At 40.7% G+C, this 20,556-nt stretch overlaps 1 protein-coding gene across 1 annotated transcript in view; it reads left to right on the forward strand.

The window, feature by feature from the left end:
* The window catches only part of nmd (no mitochondrial derivative), a 49,267-nt gene that overhangs the window by 11,688 nt on the left and 17,023 nt on the right, over positions 1-20,556 (forward strand). The window contains exons 4-6 of the mRNA XM_067126021.1: positions 2,842-3,042; positions 12,561-12,757; positions 17,177-17,349. Of these exons, the coding sequence (XP_066982122.1) occupies positions 2,842-3,042; positions 12,561-12,757; positions 17,177-17,349 (571 nt within the window). The remainder of the gene's footprint in view (positions 1-2,841; positions 3,043-12,560; positions 12,758-17,176; positions 17,350-20,556) is intronic.

Here is a 20,556-nt window from a genome sequence, read left to right on the forward strand (position 1 = left end):
ATCTTGGACCAAAACAGCCAACCTTCAGATGCCTGAAAGTCTGGAGCCCCATGCAGGCTTGCAGACTTCGTAGCTGCAGCCTTCAACTCGGCATCGTGCATATGCATGACAGCTGCCCTTTGCTGACAATAAATCAAGGCTAACTGTTCAGTCTCTTCATGACAGGTTTAGGAATCACTTTTCAGGCCTTGTTTCTCAACCTTGTTTCTCAACACCTTCTTGCCAAGAAAGGTTGATCTGGCAGTGCAATACTCCTGCATTGTGATGCTGGGGTTCTGCAGACAGTGTTGAGTGCTGGACAAGGTTAATGCAGATAATTGAGGGATTACTGTAGTAGGTGTGGAGTTAGCAGGACAGAGACCAGTGAGGAAACCTAGATTAAGGAGAGAGACCAAAAAGTGTGTTCTAATGGTGAGGAGAATGATAATAGTGGTAGTATGAAGAATAAATAAAATGAAAGATGTCTCCACAAGTGAAAGTAATGTTAATAAGGGGCCTTTTTTACGTTCAAATTAACGTATGGTTATATGTAATAGAACTGAGTTGTAAAAGCTTGAACAATATTTTACTAGAAAATGTCTGGTATATTTTATTTACTGGTATAATATGTTATTCCACAAAATTGTCCTTGGATTTAAGATCCAGAGATCTTTTGGAATTTATGATTATATGAGTTATAAATTATATACTGTATTGGATTTCCTGACATTAAAGGTACATGTACTATCTTCTTCCTGAAATATGTTTTTGCCATGCATCCATGAAATATGTTTTTGCCATGCATCTTAGATGCCAAAGGTTGTTTTTCATAGGTATATCATAACATCAGAGGAAGATTATCTCTGCCATACAGTACTAATAAGAACTTGAGTATGTGACTTCTGAATGAAGTGTATAAATTACACTTAATTAAAATAGTAAATAAAATTAAAATAGTAAATATCATAAAAAAATACACAAGAACATAGTTGTAAAGATGCTTTCCCTTATCCCATACAGTATAGTAACGTAAATATTGTACTGGTATTTCTCCTTGTAGGGGCTTTTTTCTTTGACACAATTGGTGCAGGATGATGGAAACAAATTTAGAGGTTACTAAATAAAACTCTGACTTTCCTTGACTTAATTTATTACCTTAACTTACAGAACTGTAACTTGATAATTTATCACGTAATACTACAACAGCCATCAAAAAAGAACTTCCTGAAATTCATCAACTAAATCTACCACAACCACCAATAAGAAACTTAACCTTATTCATTAACCTTAATATACAACAACCACCAAAAAGATTCTTAACCTAATTCATCAGTGTTAATCTACAATCCCCCACAATTATCAAAAGAACCCCAACCTAATTCATCAATCCCAACTATGGAGTTTTCCCCCAACTATGGTCTCTGAGACTACTACTTTAGATTGGGAGTTCGCTTCCTTAACATCAGCCATTATTGTTTTGTCGATATCCTTCTTCCTACTAGAGAGATCAACGCCTAGTTTTGTTCCTTTCCAACTGCTGTCGAACTTACTTTGTTGTAAGTGTGTCAAGATCGGTGTTGCAAGTGTGTCAAGATCGGCACCTTTTAGGATTAAGTGTTGTGTATGTAGGAATGGGGAGAAGGGTGACCTGACCAAGTGTTTTTGTTTCTGCAGTCTGGCAGCTTTGCGTTCTATCCCCATGTTCCTTATCACTTCTCTGCCTTATCCCTACCTCTGTATTTTCAACTGCTCTTCTGATTGTCTCTTTCCTTTGATTTCTTTCCTCTTAAAAGATAAAAAAAGCGGAGCTGTTAATCTACCCTAATACACTCAAGCAAACCAAGTAAAAAAAAGAAGAAATAAACATGAGAACTTAATTACTGTGTATACTCACTAACTGACATACGAAAATAACATAATAAAAATGACATCACAATAGCAGAATGAAGAAATTCAATCACACAAACCCTTTTTCCATACTACCACCACATCCTCTCCTCAAACAACCCTGGTTTTGAGTGTTTACTGCTAAATCTTAGTATGGCAAGAGTACTGAAATCAAATACAGTATGTGCATGTTAGTGCACATGGTAATTTTGCAAATTGTAACAATGTGGAAATATTTTCAGGTTTTGAAGGCTTAAATGTCTTTCTTATTTTTAATATCTGTTCTGTATAAATTTTAATCTTATTCTCTTTTTATTTTTATATTCAGGATGTCATGTTCATGCTGTGGTTTTACAAAGTGTAACTGGGCAATAAAATGTTATTCTGTATTTGTACTTGTATTGACTGTCATCATGGTTAGTTTCCTTTACCTGTTATATAAAAAAATAACAAACTTTGGGCTACAACTAAAACAGTACTATCAAAATTTTCAAATACTGTACGCATCGGCTGTAGCTCCGTCCAGTTGCACTCACGGGGACATTATTGGCCAAAAAAATATCTGATGGAACACAGCTGAGCAGTTTGTACTATATGATTTACTTTGTATTCTGTTGAAATTTTTCAGATTGCTTGGTATGTCAACTTCAGAAAAGCTCATTTGTAATCAATGAACTCAAACATAACATATTTTTAGAGTAAATAAACAGAAAAAACTAAAACAATTGGTATGTTGTATCAGCAAAAGCCTTGCTACCTCAGTGCATTAAGATAGTCAGATGCCCACAGTGTACAAACCAAAACAAACCTGTCAATTTGTAAAAGTATTGCAACTTTATTTTTATATTTAATTTTTTGATTTACCTGATCAAAAGTGGTACATCTTCAAGGTCAGATCTTTGACACCAGGAAATATAGTATATCCATGTATTAGCAAGCCAAATTCTGAAGTTTATTTTGATTTCTAATTTCCAGGAGTGTTATTGCATGGTCCTCCAGGTTGTGGTAAAACTCTTCTTGCTCGGGCAGTTGCGAAAGAGGCTGGGGCTCGGTTTATTAACCTTGATGTTTCAGCGCTAACTGATAAATGGTATGGAGAATCTCAGAAGTTATCTTCAGCTGTATTCTCCTTGGCGTGCAAAATACAACCATGCATTGTCTTTATTGATGAAATTGGTAAATATGTATTTTAATATTATTATATATATATATAATCTTTATAAAAAAAATATTATATATATATATATATATATATATATGTATATATATATATATATATATATATATATATATATATATATATATATATATATATATATATATATATATATATATATATATATATATATATATATATATATATATATATATATATATAATATATATATATATATATATATATATATATATATATATATATATTAATATATATTAATGTATTTTTGTAAGTCATTTTATATTAATGCATATTAATGTATTTTTGTAAGTCATTTTTATAACGTAACTTAACAAATAATTACATAGTTATTGTTTCTACTTTACACGGCAGCTCAAAATTTAAAATTCGCGGTAGCGTTCATTTGTTTAAGGTGTAGTTATACTGCCCCGCCCATTTTTGGGGAAGGATAGGTACAACACAGCTAAAGAGCTTAGGTCGTTGCTGCCGGTTGGTGACTGAACTTGGTCATAAGCAGCTCTGAATTCATTCTTTTTCACCGGATGGTTACCGTTATCCTTCATTTGGTGAAGTACTTTGTTCTTTTTGGTAGCGCAGTCCTGTTAATTAGCTTAGCTAATTCAGACTTCCCTTTTGTGACTTCCCGATTTTGACTTATTAATCATGTCAGATTCTAGCCTTTCTAGTATAAGGTATTGCAGCCCTTATCATGTCAGATTCTAGCCTTTCTAGTATAAGGTATTGCAGTAAGGGCTGTAAGAATAGGTTGACTTCAACCAAATATGACAATCGTACTGTTTGGAGTTCGAGCAGGGAACAAGTTTGCTCTTCCGAACTTTGCTGTGACGAGTGTAAAGACTGGGATAAGTGGAAATGGAAGACTCTTTATGCATACTTAGACAAATTACAGCATGACAGAATTGGGAAAGCGACTGCTAGGGCTGAAGCGAAGGCTTCTGCTAGTCAGGCTTTGTCTCCGGGAGTTGATGTGACTCCTTTACCTATTCCTCTAATACCTGGAACTGCTTTTTCCCCTATCTCAAGTCCTCCAACTTACCCTGCAACTCCAATCCCTGGCTCTCATTCCTCTGATCATTGCCAGCCTAGAAGCACGTGTGGACAAGAAATTTGGGTAAATTTACAGTTTCGGTCAAATTCACATTTCCGATAAAAAATTACATTTTCCTAAGCTTAAATAGTGTACTTTCAACGAATCTGACCTTTATTTCCCAAATGATTAGATTTTGAGATACATGGCTGGTACCGCTCTCAGTTTGGAGGTAAACGCCAAGCGGGCTTATGCACATTTTAAATGATTGTTTCGTATGTTCTGGCAAAGTGTGCGCTGCGCGCTGCCACAGGGGTTACAGGGAACGAAATTTTACCCCTAACGTCTAGTTACAGTTTCGTGAAATTCACGGCTAAAACTGCAATGTTACCCTTTTCGTTAACCACTTCACTTACCTTAAATAGATGGTAGTACTAAATGTTCAGCGAAGAAAGGTATTCACAACCTGTGGAGTTCCATTGTAATGTCCATGGAAACGACCAATAGCCTTAAACCTAGACCGGAATCCATGGCAGTCAACTGCACTTTTGTAGAAAGTCCCTTATTCCAAAATGCAGTTAATTGGATATTCTTGAAACAAAGCAACCAATCAGGTTTCAGCAATTGTACCCATTATAATTCATAACGAAAAACAAAAGACGATTAGGCATTTTTACCACAATACATTGACAAAAAACAAAAACGCCTCAGCAGAAAAACTGACATGGCAGCATAAACGCATCCTTGCGATAACAAGGCACAATATTCATCGGCAAATATCTCCGTAACTCTTAATTTGCGGAAGATGCGAGTAAGTATTTCGTATGAATCATGACAAAAATATATGATAGCAAGTAAAAAAATATTAGATATCCGAATTTGACCGAAACTGTAATAATACCGAAATTTGATTTATTAGTGAACTCAGTTTCCCAAATTGGGAATTCAGTGTGTGTCCTCATGGACAAATTCAAGTATAAGTGCAGTGTCAGTGGAGGGGGCAGCTACTCGTCCCACCAATTCACCTAGACCAAGGTCCCTTCTGAACTCCCTTGCTCACCTGGGAGGAAGCAAACTGGAGTCCAAGGGAGGTCGATGGGGTTTGCCCACGAGTAGTCATCGCCTCGTCTGAGCCTGTTGTCCGCCCGTCCCAGGTCTCGGAGGATCGCCGTTGGAAAGGCATCTGAATGGACGTACATGTGTTATCTTGTAGTGACTCGGACTGTGGCGCTCTTAAGCGCGGTCGGCAATTTGCCAGTGTTTCAAGACCGTTGAAAAGGTCTGCTGCCCCGATGGACAAGGACATTCCCCTGTCTAGTAAGCAAGCATTGGATAGGGCTCGTAGTCCTCAGCCCTCCTGTAGTTTTTGGGAGTCTTCTCAAGCCTCTCACTCCCTTTCAATGGATATCAAGCGCCACAAAGTGTGTAAAGAAGTGTCCGTTAGTCCAACATATGGTAATCGTGTGTCGAAATGTCCAGAATCTGAGAGTATAATGCCCGATTGTGAGAAATCAGTGTCCGAGCAACATTTGTTGGAATGTCCATCGTCTGCGCGTCGAATAAGTGGACGCCCAGTGTCTGTGTGTTCCGAGAGTGATCGTGTTTTGTCGGATCTTTCTGCACTTTGACATCAAGTGTCCGTGTGTCCGTCTTACGGATGCCCAGCTTCTGAGCATCCTCTCTTTGGAAGCACAGTGTCCGAATTGCAGACTTCAGATCTGTCCGCCGAGTCAGTGAGCGGACGTCCAGGGACCGAGCATCAAGTGTTAGCGGGCGTCAGTGTTGATCTTTGCCCGCCTTCCAGCATCCGTCCAGTGCCACAAGTGGGACTTACTGTCTCTGGTGCGTTTCATGCCAATCCCCTTGCGGTTCAGGATCCTTCCCTAGTCTCTAATCATCATTGTTTAGATAACATCTTGAACTTGCTGCAGAACCCATCTACAACCACTCAAGTGCCCTCAGATCCTCTGATGTCCCCAATTTCTTCTGAAGAGGAACCTGTAGAGGGGGACGTTCCTACATCAAACTATGTGACCCTGTTGCGGTTCTTCGTGGTATGCTACCCGGACTTCTTTTCTCCAGCCACCCCTTCTCCAGGTTCGTTGTTTATGATGCGACAACCATTGGGAGCGGCTAAATTGCCGCATATTGTCCCGTCCTTCTCATCCAGGAAAGCTTTTGCACATGTCAACATATGGTTGTCAGAGAAGAGAGATGTTGGTAAAGCTGCGTTCTGTGAGCCTCCTTCCCATCTGATACGTCAGAAGTATTTGTCCTATTCTACTGGGGAAGTTCCATCCTTGGGAGTTTCTGCCTCCTCACAAGGGAACTTCTCCAGTCTCATTGACGCTACTCGTCGGTCAGCCTCCTTCTCCGCCAGGATTTTGTGTACCTCATCAGAACTGGACCATTTGCTGAAAGATATTTTTAAGGCTTTTGAGGTTCTGAGTTTCCTCGATTGGACTGTTGGTGCACTAGTGAAGAAGATCGAAGACTGAGCATCATGTCAAGAGAATTTTGCTTCGGACTGGCTGGGGGTTCTGGCCTCCGCAGATTGTGCAGTGAGGGACAGCACCCGTGAACTACCACCATTTTCACTACTGGTGTACTGAAGAAACGAGACTTATGGTGCTCGTTCACCTCTATGGGAGCCACTCCTCAATGTTCTTCCCTTCTGTTCGCTCCCTTGGACAGCAACAGCTTATTTCCTCAAGAGACTTTAGAACGGGTGGCAGGAGAATTGCAGAAGAAATCCACCCAAGATTTACTTACTCAGTCCACCAAGAGGACTAGGATCTCGACACGTCCTTCTTTCATTGCAGTTCCTCTGACCAGGGATACTTCTTTCCCTCAGCAACCCTTTCGAGGGAGCAGAGGTCATGTCCAGTCCCGTTTGAGAACTAATTTGTGTCCAGTGCGACTCAGCAAACAACCCTCTAACAAAACCACCTCTTGCAAGTTAGCTACCTGTCCTCTGTGTGCCGGTGGGAGCAAGACTACTTCTTTTTTGGAACAGATGGGAAGCAAGAAAGTAGATCCTTGGGTACTTCAAGTCTTGAAAGAGGGCTACTCGATCCCCTTCAGGGAGAAACCTCTCTTAGTAACCTCTCCCATCACATTGACAGCCTACTCTGTAGGCTCAGAGAGGTTTTCAGCCCTGTCTCGAGAAGTTTCGGCTTTGCTTCGAGAAACAGGCAGTGGAGGAGGTCGAAGACATGAGCACAGAGGGATTTTACAACCGCCTCTTCATAGTCCCAAAGTCATCAGGGGGATGGAGACCTGTCCTGGACATCAGTGCTCTGAACTTCTTTGTCCAAACTATGAAGTTCAAGATGGAAAGGAATCAATCGGTCCTATCAGCCATCCATCAGGGGGACTGGATGGTGACAATAGATATGGAGGATGCTTATTTCCACGTTCCCGTTCACCAGGATTCCAGGAAGTATCTGAGATTCGTGTTCCAGGACAGGGTCTTCCAGTTTCGGGCCGTGTGCTTCGGCCTCTCCACGGCACCTCAAGTTTTCACCCGGGTTCTCGCTCCTATACTGAAGTGGCTACACCTTATAGGAATCAACGTCCTTATACCTAGACGATTGGCTCCTACACTCCCCATTAGAAGCCCAATGCACGGAGGACCTTCAGAGGACCCTTCAACTTGTGCAACACCTAGGATTGCTGATAAACTTCAAGAAATCACATTTAATCCCCACACAGTCGATTCTTTATTTGGGGATAGTGATAGATTCTCTGAATTTTCAGGCTTTTCCATCCCAACAAAGGATTCGCAACTGTATTTTGAAAGTTCGAGAATTCATGTCTCTTCCATCTTGCTTATCCAACGCTTGGATGAGCCTTGTGGGAACTCTGTTGTCAGTCGAGAAGTTTGTACCTCTGGGCAGACTACACATCAGACCCCTTCAGTTCTATCTCAAAGCCAACTGGTAGAGAAAGATATTTCGAGATTCGTTCATCCTCAGAATCACCCCTGAAATCAAGGAGGACTCGGTGGTGGCTGGTGGACAGATTCGAGACAGGGATGTCACTGTCTCCTGTGAACCCCAACCTAATGTTGTACTCCGACGCGTCGGATCTGGGTTGGGGAGCCCTTCTCAATGGCTTGGAGGTATCAGGTTTATGGTCCCCGCCCAAAAGAGATTGGCACATAAATGTGAAAGAATTGAGGGTGATACACCTGGCCCTTCAGTTTTTTTGCGACAGAGACCGTTCAGGAAAACAGTAGCGCTACATTCAGACAGCACAACTGCACTGGGCTATATAAAGAAACAAGGGGGAACCCACTCTTTTTCACTATGCAAAGCAGCCAAAGACTTTCTTCTATGGGCACAGAACAACGGGACCATCGTTCTGACCCACTTCGTCCAGGGCAAAATAAACATTCTTGCGGATGAACTAAGTCGCAGCAAACAGTTTCTGCCAATGGAGTGGACACTCAATCCACAGGTGTGCACCGACCTGTGGAAACAGTGGGGAAAGCCAACAGTAGACCTGTTTGCAACGTCAAGAAACCATTGTCTCCCTCTGTACTTTCCCCCGACTCCAGATCCACAAGCTTGGGCGACGGATGCCATTTTGCAGGATTGGTAGGGTCTCAACATCTTCGCCTTTTCCTCCCTTCAACATGGAAAGAGAAATGTTGAGGAAGTTCAACACTCACAGCAGTGTATCAATGACCCTAGTGGCTCCCTTTTGGCCACACAAGTAGTGGTTCCCGGACCTTCTAAGCCTACTAGTAGACTATCCAAGGCTCCTACCCCAGAAGAAAAATCTCAGACAGCCCCACTTTCTTTTTTTCACCGAGGCTTACCCACTCTCACTCTGACAGGCTTCAGACTGCCAGGGAACTTGTCAGAGCGAAAGGGTTTTCAAGGAAGGCTGCAGAAGCTATTGCAGGATGTAGGTGATGATCTTCTGCTGCAGTCTACCAACCGAAGTGGACAGTCTTTCAGAGCTGGTGCCTAGACAGAAATATATCCTGTACTCAAACGACTGTAGCTCAGATCACAGATTTTTTGCTGTTCCTCAGATCCTCGAAAGGTCTAGCCACGTCAGCCATCAAGAGATACAGATCTATGTTGAATTATGTCTTTAAGCACAGAGGAATAGACCTTGCATTAAACCAGGACTTAAGTTATTTAATAAAGTCCTTGAAAAATAGTAAGCAAGATGGAAGCCCGGCTCTTGCATGGAATTTGGATATTGTCCTCAAATGGCTTTTGGGCCCTCCCTTTGAGCCTCTAGAATCTCCTCTCTTAAAGATCTGACAAGAAAGATGCTTTTTCTTATGGTCTTAGCAATGGCGAAGGGGGTTAGTGAGCTACATGCCTTTGATAAGAGAGTAGGCTTCTTGCAAGGTGACACTATCTGCTCCTTGACCTTAGGTTTTATGGCAAAGAACAAAGACCCCTCTAGTCCCTGGCCATGCTCCTTTACATTCAAGAGCCTGGCTAACATTCTAGGTCAAGCAGATCAAGAAAGACTCCTCTGTCCAGTTCGTTCTCTTCACAAGTATTTATGAAGAACCAAGGAAGTTAGAGGCCCTTCTCCGAATCTGTGGTGCTCAGTTAAAAACCCCAGTCAGCTGTTGTCCAAGAGTGCCTTAACATTCTTTTTAAGAACTGTGATTTCTGAATCACACTCCAAGATCCAGGAGGATGTTTTTCCTTTATACAAGGTCAAAGCACATGAAATTAGAGCAGTAGTGACGTCCTTGGCCTTCAAGCACAATCTATCGCTGTCTTCTCTCCCGCAGTTCACGTATTGGAGGTGCAGATCAGTTTTTGCAATGTTCTACGTGCGTGATATGGAAACAACGTAAGAAAATTGCAGTACGATCCACTCTCCTTGAGTGAGGATTGGTGTTTTCTTGGGAAGCCTGATTGATACTGTGTTGTGAGTACCATCGGTTGGTTTGATTTTTAACAAGGTTGTGGTGTAGGTTTTAAAATTCTGGTCATATTTTATACTGCGCCCAGGGCAGGGCACACACACATTTCGATGTGTGTCTTTTGGATTGTTAGCTTTGGCAACCTGTGATTAACTCCTATGTTGCAAAGCACCCACTGAAGTAGAGGCGACTCTTGGCTCTACCGCCACGCCACTACAGGTCGAGAGGAGCTCCGACCAGAGGCAGTACCTATCTGCTGTAGCTCCCTCACCAGGTAAGGTTACAACAAGCATTTCACGATGCTAGCAAAATTTCATATTTCAAATTCATCGCCATCCCTGAGTGTTTTTGAGTAGTTTTGTCCATGTATCCCACCTCCTGTCAATGTGGGATTCAGCTATGTAATTATTTGGTAAGTTGCATATATAAAAATTATATTTTTATAATAAAATAAAGTTTTATTTATAATTACCAAATAGTTACATGATCAGAGCCCGCCCCCTCCCTCCCTTCTCATGGACATAGAGCATAAACAAACTGAGGTCTTTAGCTGTGTTGTATCTATCCTTCCCTGAAAGTGGGCTGGGCAGTATAACTACACCTTAAACAAACGAGCACTACCGTGAATTTTAAATTTTGAGGTGCTGCATAAAGTAGAAACAATACCTGTGTAATTATTTGGTAAGTATATATAAAACATTATTTTAATATAAAAATGTCATCTTTCTTATTGTTGCTTTGGTTCAGTTAATCATTCATACATTAACTGTATAAGTTTTAATGCATTGTACCTGTTACCATTGTGTTCCTGCCAGGTATCTAATTTGTTCAATATTTTAATAAAATAGTATTAAAAGTATTGGACAAAAACCTGACATGTGCACTGATCTTAGATTTTTTTCTTCTCAATATTTAATTTGTAATTGAGTATGTAAATTTCAGTGTATAAGGGAGGTCTAAACTGCTCAAAGGTTGAGGATTAGGCAACTCTGGGCACTTGTTTTTTATTCAACATTTTTTTAAAAATGGAAAATATGCATTTAAAATACTGTATGCAAATTATACGGGGCTGATGTATGTTAGGAAGACATAAATCAGCTGGGAAGTCAAGCTAATTTATGGTAAGAGGGCAGGATATGCTTGTACATTAATTCCAATAACATTACTTGAAGTGGCATAAAAACAGTAAATGATAAATAAAAGTATTTTTTATCATTTATCATTTATAACAGTGCTGGTTATACAAATAATTCTGCAGACAGGCTGATGTATTTAAGAGAGCAGAATTGTCAACTGTATCAATAAAATGTGCATGTCAGGGAAAAGTAACATTCATTGAAATTATTTTTGAATCATCTCAGAAGAATAACAGCTCAGAAATCGGTGATGAAGTGATATGTTTAAAGAAAGTGAAGGGACATATAAAGCAGTGAATTTGCTTTATGAGTAAGACCTCATGGATATGATATGAATTCAGGGGTGGGTGTGTAGAAATTAGACTCAAGTTTGTCATGTTGCACTTTCCATCTTGAATCACTTGAAGAGGACAGTGAATTCTCATCTCATATTGAAGTAAGATCTTCACTTACTGCTCTGAATTGTTGTGATGTCACTACTTTTGATTCTGGTCTGATTTTTTCAGGAATAATTCTTTATTAGTATAAAACAGTTATGACCTAATGATGAGTGAGTAATGAACACCATCAAACGTTTACTCTGCCTGTTCATATTTGAAACTTGTAGTTATGTGAATATGAATGCCCTGAAGCTTGCAAATAAACAAGCCTGGAATTAGTGCTTATTGTTAAAACCTGTTTTTATTGATAACAGTCAAATAGGAAATGTTAGATGTACAGTACAGTATGTTTCATTCACCCTCTCGGTACATGCACTGAGTTTCGTGGTTTGAGAGGCAGCTTTTCTGGGATATGGGTTGAACTTTTGCGTAAGTCAAACTAGTGTTAAATAAAAAAAATTAAAGAAAGCCAGGGATGCTTTGTGATAGTGAAGAAGTATTTAAAGAAATGAGGGAAAAAATTGTGAATTAGAATATTTTTTATTTTGTTCATGAGTCAGGTGCCTGATCAGTGCTCAGAGATAGAAGAGCAGAATCACTTGACCCAGACTGTTTGAAACCTTGCTAAATGAAACTGTCATGGCAGATCAAATTAATATTTAGGGATATAAAACCAGTAAATTTGTCCTATGATTGAATACCAAAATCATTGAAATAGATGGGGATACATTTTCTTGCCTAAAATCCAAGGTTCCCATGATAATTTGGTAATTAAAGCCCTGGGGACAGGTACCATTTGCCTTTAGGCATATACTTAAGCTGCCAGGCTAATAAGGTCTTTGCAGCTTCCCTTCACAGGCTTAGGAGTTGTAAAAGCATATGTGGAGAAAAATATACATTGATTTAAATATTTACATACCCGGCTTTTGTTTCTTTCGGTAATCATTTTATGATCTTATAAATAAGCAGAACCAGATTTAGTACTTACATTTACTCACATTCTCATGATAAAATTACAGATAAGAAACTCCTCATTTCATCTCAACAGATTCTTTCCTGAGAGTCCGAGCTTCAGGTGATCACGAGGCAACAGCTATGATGAAGGCACAGTTTTTACAGCAGTGGGATGGTCTTGCCACTGATCATAGCCGGTGTGTCATTGTTATGGGAGCCACAAACCGTCCTCAGGATGTGGATCGTGCAATTCTGAGACGTATGCCTGCTGCCTTTCATGTTCCTTTGCCTGTAAGTTATCAGTAGCTTTGTGTTATATCCATACCATTAATTATATCAATATCTCAGCATACTGTATGTATTTAGAATTTTCTTATTTGGCTATATTTATCCAGTGACATATTTAAGTTGTCAGTTTACTGTGAAATTAGAAATTTTAGAAAATAGCAAATTCTTAGGAGACCTGGTCCATAGGTTGAACCACACAGATTTTAAATGAGTTGCTTATTAGCTTTGCACATTTGTGCTACCACTTTTGCTGCTGTACTTTTTTTTTGTGCCTCATTCCAGTCACCATCAGTTTTTTTTTTTTTTTTTTTTTTTTTTTTTTTTTTTTTTTTTTTTGCTTGCATTGAGGTTTTTTTCTCTATTCCTCTCTTCCATCTTTCCTCTGATTCTTGTGTTAATGCTAGGTCATAGTGCCTATAACAACTCCCAGGAGTTTCTTTGTGTACTTTTTTGTAGCTTCCTCCACTAGTGTGACAAATAGCAAAGAACTCATGGTTGATCTCTGATAGACACTAATATACATCAAAAATTCTTCTGAAATATCTGCCATTGTTTTCACTGCTTTTTACGGTACAACAAAATATCTATTTCACTGAATATTTCCAATATCTTCTGCTTTTGAAATGTTCCTCTAATTTCAGATGTGATACTCAGTCAAATGCTTTCATGGGACCCACAAATATACTATATATTCTCTTCCTCCCCTCGTCAAATGTCTTCCCAGCATCCATAGATATGTGGTACCTTATATTCTCTTCCTCTTCTTCAAGTATGCTTTGGTAGCTGTCTATTTTTTCTTTCTGTGGCACTAGGCCAAACTAACAATTGAAGATTTTAAAAGTTTTCATCAGGCTTTCATGTAGCACCTTTTCCATTATTGTCATAGCATGTTCAAGCATTTGGATGGTGACTGTTGGGTTGCATAGTGTCTCTTCAAAGAGGCCTTTTGACAAAGATCTGAGATCAGGAATGAGCGAGGGAGCAGAAGCAAGGCACATCTTCCTCTCTTGTGAGAGAGGAACCAGCTCATGCTCTTGGGATCACATGGGTCCAGATGGTCCTGTTCCTCTAGAACCTGTAAAGGGCAAGCTGGAGCAGCACTCGTGAGATATTATTGTATCATTCATGAGTGTAATAATTTATGGGAGTCCTCCTCTGCTTTATTCCTGGCAACGTTCTCGTCAATCAAGTTCACCCTCAGGTGTGCTTATGAAGCGAGACCAACAGTCAGATTACTTTGGCCCCAGCTTGCTCGTGGTGTCTTGGGCTTAGTGAAAACATTGATCTGTAGGTCAGGAGTCCCTTGTAGTCCAGCTAATCGAGCAAACTCCACCCCTCACTGCCTACAAACCGGAGGAGAGAATACGTAATGGAGGATGTTTTGAGACAACTGCTGTTGTGTTGAATTCTTCAGTCTGTGGGCCAATGAATGACCTCCCCTTGGAGAGACTTCAAGAAGGTGCTTCCTTCTTGGCCTCTGAGGTTGATGCTGTGGAGTTGTGCCATGATGTCTCTCCAGGTTACCTTGTGGCTCAACTTATGGTTGAACACCTTGGCAGACTTCGTCATGAACATGGGTGTGTCCCTTTCCTCTTGGCAGGTTTCCCACGAGAGTACTCTCTCATTCAGGAACAGCTCAGTGGGCTCTCCTTTACTCTTTCCAAAGAGTAATATGGTAGCAGCGGTGGAAAAAAGAAGAACAGAGTCCTGAAACACTCTTACTCATTGTGCAGTGTCCCTCGAACATGCTCCATAGCAGAGGCACATCTATCCAAACCTTTGGCTGTGACTAAGCCTTCAGTATCTGGGGTAGTGAGGAAACTTGCACCATGAAAACCTTGACAAGAAGGGAGGGAAGTCTTCCTAATCCTTTAGTTCTCTTGTCCCATTGTCCCAGCCACAGTTGCATATGGAGGAAAAGGGAAGAAGAAATGAGGGGTCTTTGAAGCTGGTGATCCCCTTACAGTACTCTGCTGAGTAGGGGATTTCTTGTCTTGTCATTGGGCATTGTGGTGGAAACATGGCACAAAATCCTGGATAGTATCGGTCCTTCAGGACAGATACAGGATTTCGTTCAAGGACCGTCGTCTCCCCACTTCAGACCAAAATTGTTCCGTGCATATCCTCACAATTCGCTTAAATCTCTAGCCATATCAGCAGAGGTGAAGGTAATGAAGTAGAAGGGCACTGTAGTTAGTAGTCATAGAGCACCAGTTTCCAAGGTTCTGCAGTCATCTTTTCCTGGTAGAGGGTTCGAGTCCAATGATCAGTTTCTCCCATAAAACAAGTTTGTCCCTCAGACTTGTTTCAAGATGAGATGGCGCACTTGATGCTGGAATTCATCAGAGAGGCAACCAAATGCTTTTGATAGACCTGATGCATGCATGCATTTAGGTAAAATATTCATCAGGACACTTGTAAGTACCTCCACTTTTTCTGCCTTGGGACTGTTTACCAGTTCATAGTTTTCTGCTTTGGGCTGACGAATTCTACAGAGGTACACGCTTGTTACTTTACCTGGATGACTTTCTAGTCCTGGTATCTACCAAGGGGTGCTTGTTCCAGAACAGAGACTGCTTCCTCATCCTCTGCCTTGAGTTGGGGTTTGAGATAAATTGGGAGAAGTTGAATCTCACCCTCTAGCAGCAGAAGTACCTGGGCATCCTCATAGACTCACCAGCAGTGAGAGCCTTTCCCTCAGACTCTTGGGTGAGCAAGTTCAGAGAGGTAGCAGCAAGTGTCACTTCCTGGCCGAGCAGGCTCAACTTTGGCAAGATGTCAGCTATTTGTCATCCGTGCTTTAGTGGTAGCTGAAACAACATTGGCCATCTCTTCTTCTAGACCTCCCCTCTTAACTTGTGCCTCTTGAGCTGAGAGACCAGGGAGAATCAAGTGTGATGGGTAGATGACAGAAACTTGTTAGCAGGTTCTGCTAAACCTCCCCCCCTCCAGAAATTCACCTGTTCACAGAAGCATTTAAGCAGGGTTGGGGCACACACCTGTAAGCAGCAACTATAGTGGCATATGTCAGTAACCAAGGAGGGATGGTGACTTCATCTTAGTAACTAATGGTGAGATCCATGAGTGGGTGGTTCACCATGCTGTCAAGCTGTCAGTCAGATACATTCCAGTCAGGAAGAAAGTTCTAGCAGACCAGGTAATTCATCAGAGTCAGAGCTCTGCATCCTAGCAGAGTGGAAAGGCTGTTCAAACTCTGGGGGTCCCTGATGCTTGACCTGTCCTCCACCAGATTGAACAGGAAATTCCCAGTTTTCTGTCCTCTAGTTCCAGATCCCTCGGCAGTGATGGAAAATGCTTTCCAATACCTTCAGGGGTATTGGAAAGCATTTTGCTGTGTAACCTTCCAACCTTCAGCCAGATTTGCTGGGTGATCAACAATGTTCATCACCCTTGGTCTCAGGATGACCATGCTGGCTCCTCATTGTCCCTAAGCAAAGTGGTACTCAGATCTGCTGGTACTCTTGGTCAAGACACCGAGGGAGTACCCCCCATGGCCTACTCGTCTTTGTTAACCACACATACAGAGGCACTTCCAGACAGTACACTCCCTTCAGTTTCATGCTTGGAGGTTATCCAGTGTACCCTGCAGAGAGAGGTTTGCTGGTAGGACTGCAAGGGAGTTGTCTTTGTACCTATGCCATTCCTTTGCAAATTTGTACCAAGGAAAGTGGGCCATCATCTGTGATTGGTGTCATAGAAAGGGTATCTCTCCAGTCAAAGCATCTGTTCAGCAGTTCACAGATTTCGTCATTCACCTTTGCCTTAGCAGGTTCCTTTCAGTCTCTACTGTGAAACTTTATCGCTCAGTCTTGAGCCAGGTTTTCGAATTGAAGGGTATGGATCTCTCTGCTTCAATAGAGATATCCATGCTCACAAGGAGCGTTTTTCTCATCTAGTGTGGCACTAAGGAGGGGCGAGGATCTCTTTCTGTTTCATTCTTGAGTCCATGGTGAAACCTCAGAACCTGTCAGTTTCTGATGAGAGATTCTCTCCCTCCAAGACTTCATTGGTGGTGACCTGGATGAGATGATGTTAGACCTAGTCTACCGTAAAAGGGCCCATATTCTTCATCCAAAGAGTGGGGCCTTTTTGTTAGTACAGGTAAGCATAAGAGGGAGGTGACCTTGAACATCCTTTCATTTTATCTTCCTTTGGCCTCAGGAACAAAGCAGGGTTGAGGTGGAACTGTTTTAAAAGGATCTTTTTTGTATACCTAGGAAAAGTACAAATGACATTGAAGATGCAGTGCATTTGTACCATTTTAGTGAACTTGGATTTTAACTAATTTCACAAATATTCTTTGAAATTGTAGAAATTCAAGTTTGTTGAGTTGGTACAAACTATTACTTTCTAAATATTATTCATATTTGAGTTATTTTTTTTATCTCCTTTACTTCTCAGGGTTTGGAGCAGCGGGAAGATATCTTAAGATTAGTTTTACGTGATGAAAATATATCACCAGATATAGATCTAATGGCCTTGGCAAGACAAACAGAGAGTTTCTCTGGCTCAGACTTGATGGAATTGTGCAGAACTGCTGCTGTCTACAGACTACGTCATTTGTTAGATAACGAGTAAGTTTTTTTTTGGAGTGTTTTGTAGTACTCAGTACTTTTTTAACCTAGCAGCAGAAGCAATTATATATTCAGAGGATACAGGATTAGACACTGTGATATTTTGACCCCTAAATTGACTTGTAGTCACATTGCATTTAAATTGTTATTGCTAGCATTTCTCAGAATTACTGAATAAGCAAAATGTGGTTTAGCAAACTATTTAATTCAGTTTTATAAATTATACAAGGTGCAATCTTTGATTCATTTTTATTCACTTCCCTTTTTATTCATTTTACAGTCTTTCTCTTTTCTTGAAATTTTGTCATACATATTGTGCACATCATCAGTAACTTAAATGCTGCAGAATATACTTATTGGCTTAGAATGGTAATGTGAATGATAATGACACTAACCATTCAAAGCATTAAACATTTATTTTTGAAATGAACTTTACCTCTCCATTAAATAGCTTTTACTTCCTCGCCATAGGTAGTTGACAAATTTAACCAACAACCAGAACACTTTGTTTTTCTATGAATATCATCCATCTATGTCCCCCACCCCCCACCAGGGGACTGATAGGAACAAACACTAGTAGACGGTCAGTCTACTTTTGTCGTTGGTTTCGGGAGGAGTTCAACAGGTTGTACGCAGTTTTTTATTGTTTTGTGTTTGGTCAGTAAGAGCCTGTAAGGGAAAAGTTTCTGTAATAGGCATTATTCCAGTTTTATTGACCCTCATGATATATTTTTGCTGAGGGAAAGGTTATGATTGGATAACTATATAAATTGTAGTTGAACAAAATGTGGCAATTGATCGCAGACGGAGGGAGCTTATTAGGTTGTAGAAACAACTATAGAGGCTAATACTTGTAAGACTCAAGTTAAAGGGATGGATGTCTTGTCTGCTTCCCCATTTAGTAACTGGTTAGGTCCTCTGCTGCTGTTCTTCGATCTGTTACTCCAAATGAGCTTCCCATTGATTCAGAGGGCATTAGATTTGATAGGATGGAATTTTTTTTCATGTTCACCTGGGGTAAGTTTTGCAGGATATTATTATTGTTAGTAATATTAGTGTTTTTTTTTCTGCGCTACCCTCCTGAGAGTCTCAGTAAGTTCGGGTTGTTTCCCGCATTGGAGGAAGGGTCAGTGCCCCCGCTTTTTCTTGCCTTGTCCTTGGCACTTCTTGTCTTACTCCCTTGTGGCTAGGAATGACAGGGAACCGGGACATGTCAGAAAGTGGTGCAGATCTGTGCCCATTGTCCCCTTCCTCTGTTCGTCTGGTATTGAGCACCAGTTCCAGCATTATTGGCACCAGTTCTAGCACCAGAATTCGTTCTCCAGTAGGATCGCTCCGGTATGAGTAAGAGGAGTCTCCCAAACATTTTTCCCTCTCTAATTTAACCATGCCGGATCAGCTTGGTAGCAGTGATGCTTCGTCTTTGTCTGGTAGTATTTAAGCGAGTTTAAGCTGCCTTGTCAAGGAAAGTTGCCTTTTGCTTTGATCAGTTGTGTTTCAGTCCCTTGTAGCTAAGGATCGTTTGCAGTTTAAGGCTAATACATATTTTACCCTACAAAGAGTTAATCCCATTGCTTACCCTTGCTAAAAGTGAAGAAGTCCCATTTATTGGTAGCTTGATAGTGACCGCATCAAAGTGGCTACTGGCATCATACATTTGTACGTACACACACACACACATTCTCTCTCTCTCTCTCAGGTCTACAGCTAAATAAGCATTACCCAAAATAATTTATTTGACAATAATCTAACATAACTGGATTGCAGGAAACAAGGGATGAAATGAAATGGAATACTAATGTTTACCAAATGATCAAATATATTAAGGACCACCATGTTCAACTAATTATTCTCTATAAATAATTTCCCCACAGTAGATCAACATAAGTCAGGGTCTAGTATATTCCCCCAATGAATACGTCTCCAAACAGCAATGTTCACAGTCTTAATCGACAGGTCTTGAACCACAGAGCTTTCACCGAAGGCTTCTGTTAAACTTTGGTGTTGATCTTCAAATCACAATTTGTTTGATAACTAATTACCTTCACACCCTGAGGCTCCACCTTAAAAAAACACGCACATGAATGAATTCTCCAGAACCCAGACATTTCCAGTGAACAAACTCATCAAGTCTTGTCACCAGGCAGGGATGTTCTCACGTCTCAGAATATCTGACGCATTTGACATGCACACAGTTTTCATAATCATGATGCTTGCCAGAAGGTTCTTCACAATACATTTAGCCTGATAAAAAATCTACTGTGTATTGTAATTCATAAAATGTCTGTGACCTATGAGCTTTTCAGATGCTCAGCCACCGCAGTAAAGTGCTGCTCCCAGCACTAGGGGGACAGCAATAATTAACTGCCAGATTTGTGCACTAAATGGACAGCCACACCCCTGGCAGACTGATCTTCAGGTGATATGAGTAGTAGAGTTGTAGACATTCTTACCCAGGACTCGAAACTTCGGCGTGATCAGCCTACATGCTGCATTGAAGAGGCAGGATCCTTGCAGAAGGAATGTATCCAATGAATTATGGCACCGGATGGACGTCTTGACAGTTTGTGCAGAACATCGCATTGAGAATCTTCATAGAGGCCACCTTGTACTCATGTTGGAACGTTTGAAAGTCACAGTCAGAAGGAGTGTGGTTATGTACTAACATCATCTCACATTCTAACTAGTCAACATTTATGAGTGTAAAGATACTGTGGCGGAATTCAAAAACACAAAAACAACACACAACACAGATACATAGAACATATAACCACACAACACTCACCCTGATCCTCGGTTGCTGGGAGATGGATTAAGGTGTCCACGGTTGCCAACACAGCACACAAAACCACACAAACAAAACTAAAAACAGACTCTCAACCAACAAACGAGCAAAAAGAAAGAGACACATGCACCATCAATGTCGGTAACCGGTATCCAAATCTCAGACGAACTGACCGTCCACTTTCAAGGTTGAACCTCAACTCAAGACTCCCCCAAAACCGAAATCTCCTTCACATTTTCACAGACAGACAGCGCCGTAAACAAACTCCAACTAACGACCCTTATCCCTCTTCCAACAACTGAAACACTCACTAACGACAATTACACTCGCTCTCTCTCTCTCTCTCTCAAAACTTACGTTACTTTACAAAACCATCTCAAACAACAAACTAAAACTCACTCTCTCTCTCTCTCTCTCTCTCT

The sequence above is a fragment of the Macrobrachium rosenbergii genome, chromosome 23, assembly GCF_040412425.1.
Source record: "Macrobrachium rosenbergii isolate ZJJX-2024 chromosome 23, ASM4041242v1, whole genome shotgun sequence".
Taxonomy (NCBI): Eukaryota; Metazoa; Arthropoda; class Malacostraca; order Decapoda; family Palaemonidae; genus Macrobrachium; species Macrobrachium rosenbergii.